At 35.8% G+C, this 3,620-nt stretch overlaps 1 protein-coding gene across 1 annotated transcript; it reads left to right on the top strand.

Annotated features, from left to right (window-relative positions):
* The first annotated feature begins 1,719 nt into the window (after positions 1–1,719).
* On the top strand, positions 1,720–3,311 carry LOC120122425 (ethylene-responsive transcription factor ERF060-like). Its single transcript, XM_039141555.1, has one exon. It carries the CDS (start codon positions 2,105–2,107, stop codon positions 3,098–3,100), a length of 996 nt encoding a protein of 331 aa, XP_038997486.1. The 5' UTR covers positions 1,720–2,104; the 3' UTR covers positions 3,101–3,311.
* Positions 3,312–3,620: the final 309 nt, after the last annotated feature.

Below are 3,620 nucleotides of genomic sequence, written 5' to 3'. Positions count from 1 at the left end.
ATAAGTATAATTAAAAAATTATAACAAAATTACCTTATAACGAAAAATCGCTCGAACTTCTAAATCAAATATGAGAAGATTACCAAAATTATTACGCGTTGACGGAATTGTTGTATTAATTTATAAGAGAGGAGAGATGCAGGAGATGTAAGGAGAGATGCGGTATTTATAAACATATAAGGCGCGGTACCGGCACCGCGTTATATGTAATTATTCTATAGCGCGAATCAGGGACCGTGTTAAATATAACTTTGGTACGGCGTATAACGTGGCCCCTAATCCGCGCTATACCCTTACGTGGCGTATAGCGCGTAGCAGGGGGGCGCTATACCCCACGTGTAACCCAGTCAGCGTATAGCGCGGTACAGGGGGCGCACTATACTCCACGTGGCGCCAAATCAGAATATAACTCTATTCAAGAGGAGCGATTTACTGCTACGGGTGTTAGATCAAAAAATATAATATGACCGGTGTTAGATCGATAAATACACCGATCACCGATGATTTTTGAAAAAAATCACCTCACAATAGTTGATATTCGAATATATAATTTCTAAATATAATAATGATCCTTCAATTATTAAAATAAGTTGGTTCTCGCTACTTCCGACATTATCTTCCTGTGTTTTTCGTTTATGCTCACATTATTAAATTCAATATATTTTTTTATTAATTAGAGATAATTATAAGATAATATATTTAATTATTTAATAATAAATATTTAAATATTCTTGTACTTAAATTTAAAACTTTTAGAGATAATAAATATTTCTTAATCACTAAGTTGGTTTAATTCTTACAAATTTAATTTACTTTAATCATTATTATAAAGTTGCTTTTGGTTTTTATTACCAAATTTTGTTTTCCCCGCAAACAGCACTGTCCACATTGGATTATCTCAACATATATTTCATTTTATTATTAATGAATTCCGTTTTGTTTCCTGAGATTAATTTCGGATGAAATTGTTTTGTTTTCATTGACGTTTGCATAATTAATATTTAATATCTAGATAATTAATTTTCCATAACTTTTAATACTGTGCATTTATCATTTTCATGCCATATTATCAACTATTTTTATATAACGTAATTGTATTCTATTTATAATAATTATGACTTAATTAAACTCTTCTTTTAAAATAAATCTCTGATTATTAATAATATAGGGTGTATATGGTTAAAAACTTTAAATTAATATCTTTTACTTCTTTTAGGTTGTGAAATTGTTATCCATTAAAAACAAAATGTTTTTTTCTCTTTTAAATAGAAATTGTTCAAAAATAAATATTGGATTAAACTTTATGGCGATGGATAATAATTTGTAAATGATCATCTCCGGCTGCATGTGATTTTGTTTTTTAATGGTTTCGGAATAGATACTGAAAGAAATTAAGAAATGATGTCATTCATTTTAAGCCATGATGTGATTTCAGATGTTGATCGAGGTGGCAACATGGCAGAGGAATTATGCCATGTCAGCAAAATGTCTACACCCGACACGTGCCGGTTGAAGTCTTGAACATTCAAGTAAATGCAGACTTCATCGGGGTACCCTCCTCTCGTCATCCTCTTTGGCATCTTTGAAGTTGACAAGAGGGGAGGTGATTAATTAAATTCAAATTATCTCATAAATATTTAAAAAATAATTTGAAAAAAATCAAAGGGTTTTGAGAGAGAAGCACATGGGCGACTGTAGAGGGTTATATAAGTAGGGATGAGCTTACCCAGGAAATGCAAGAGTTAAACACCAAGGTGAGACCACCCAAATAATAGAGAGGATTTCAATTTCCAGATTTTGCAGCAGTCTTTGATGATTTCATTCTTCTTCTTAATTCCCCGCTTCGCTGAATCCCTTTCTGTTATCGTCTGTCTTTCAAGCTGATAGAAGAAAAATCTGTTTCGAAAACAAAGCCTTCAAGGTTGTTCTTTTGAAAGCCAGGTGATCCAGAATAGAGAAACAGGTTTTTTTTAACGACGTATTAATCTTGATTTTCATCAACTGAGAGGGTTTGTTTTTGGTCCCTCAAGGTTGTTTTTACTATTGCCTGTTCTTTAGTTTTGGTTAAGAAACAGGTAATTTTTAGATTTTTTTTTGCGGGGATATGGCAGCTACTGTAGATATGTATAATAGCAGCATAAACTCAGTTTTCTCAGATCCTTTGAGAGAAGAGCTAATGAAAGCGCTTGCACCTTTTATGAAAAGTGCTTCTTCTCCTTTGTCTTCTTCTTCTTCTTGCTCTTATTCTCAGCTCATCGTTCCATCACAGCCCAACTTATACCCTGAATTTTGCTCCTCGTCGTGCACCACCCACTTGTTTTCGAATTATGAGTTCTCTAACTATGACAACATGATGGGTTTCGAGCAAACAGGCTCACTCGGGCTTAACCAACTCACCCCTTCTCAAATCCTCCAAATTCAAGCTCAAATCCTTCAACAACAGCAGCAGCAGGAACTGGAGCTTGCGTCCATGGCTGCTGCAACAACATCTCTCCAAAACCAGAGGCTTAACTTTCTTTCCCCAAAGCCTGTCCCTATGAAACATGTCTCATCCGCCCCTCAAAAGGCTACCAAACTGTTTAGGGGCGTGAGACAGAGGCACTGGGGCAAATGGGTAGCTGAAATCAGACTCCCAAAGAACCGAACCCGCCTTTGGCTTGGCACTTTCGATACAGCCGAGGAAGCAGCTTTGGCTTACGACAAAGCCGCTTACAAGCTTCGGGGAGAGTTCGCCAGGCTTAACTTCCCCCACCTCAAGAACCAAGGAGCTCATGTTTTTGGAGAATTTGGTGACTACAAGCCTCTCCATGCCTCAGTTGACGCAAAGCTCCAAGCCATCTGTCAGAGCTTGCAGAAACAAGGGAATTCAGACAAGACAGGTTCAGTTTCGGATTCAAAGCCTATAGTGAAGACAGAGGAGTTCGATCACAAAATAGATAATTCATCACTGTCATCATCATCATCAACTGATCATGAGTCCTTGGCAGGATCATCTTCACCAGAATCTGATATCACTTTCTTCGATTTCTCTGATTCCAAGTGGGAAAACTTCTGTGTAGGGAAGTACCCATCAGTTGAAATCTATTGGGAAGCCATCTGAGGAGCAGGAGCCATGCAAGTGTCATGTAATTTTCTTGTATTTTGTTAGGTCAAGCTATCTTTTGGTTTTGTGATGGAGGGTTTCTGTGTCTCTACAATGGAATATTTGACATTTATAGAGGATCCACGGAGGCTTTGAATTAGGTTCATCAGTTTAGATTCTGTATCATGTTAAAATATGTGCAAGGCAGAGGTATCTCCTTGCTAATGCAGGTACTTTATATTCCCCTAGCAATAGCCGTTAGAGTGCTTCAACTTTATGTTTATGGTTGCATCAGTGTTAAAAAGCTACCAAAATTTATATTCCAAGGGATCATCATATTTGATGTTGCATGACTCTTACGCACTATATGATACGTAACCTCATTTAATGAGTCAAATAAAATATAAACATATCCTTAAAATTACATTTTTCACCATGTTTAAATATAATATTAAGTAGGGATAATGTCACATTTGATAATTGTACTTGATAAAATATCAAATGTGGTATACGTAACATTTATCAAAAGGTTATTTTG

Source organism: Hibiscus syriacus, unplaced genomic scaffold (genome assembly GCF_006381635.1).
Source record: "Hibiscus syriacus cultivar Baekdansim isolate YM2019G1 unplaced genomic scaffold, ASM638163v2 tig00110387_pilon, whole genome shotgun sequence".
Classification (NCBI taxonomy): Eukaryota; Viridiplantae; Streptophyta; class Magnoliopsida; order Malvales; family Malvaceae; genus Hibiscus; species Hibiscus syriacus.
The sequence above is the reverse complement of the archived record's forward strand: the minus strand, read 5'-3'. Positions and strand labels throughout refer to the sequence as shown.

Excerpts from the sequence above, each read along its gene's own strand:
- LOC120122425 (XM_039141555.1), top strand. The coding sequence starts at position 2,105 with ATGGCAGCTACTGTAGATATGTATAATAGCAGCATAAACTCAGTTTTC.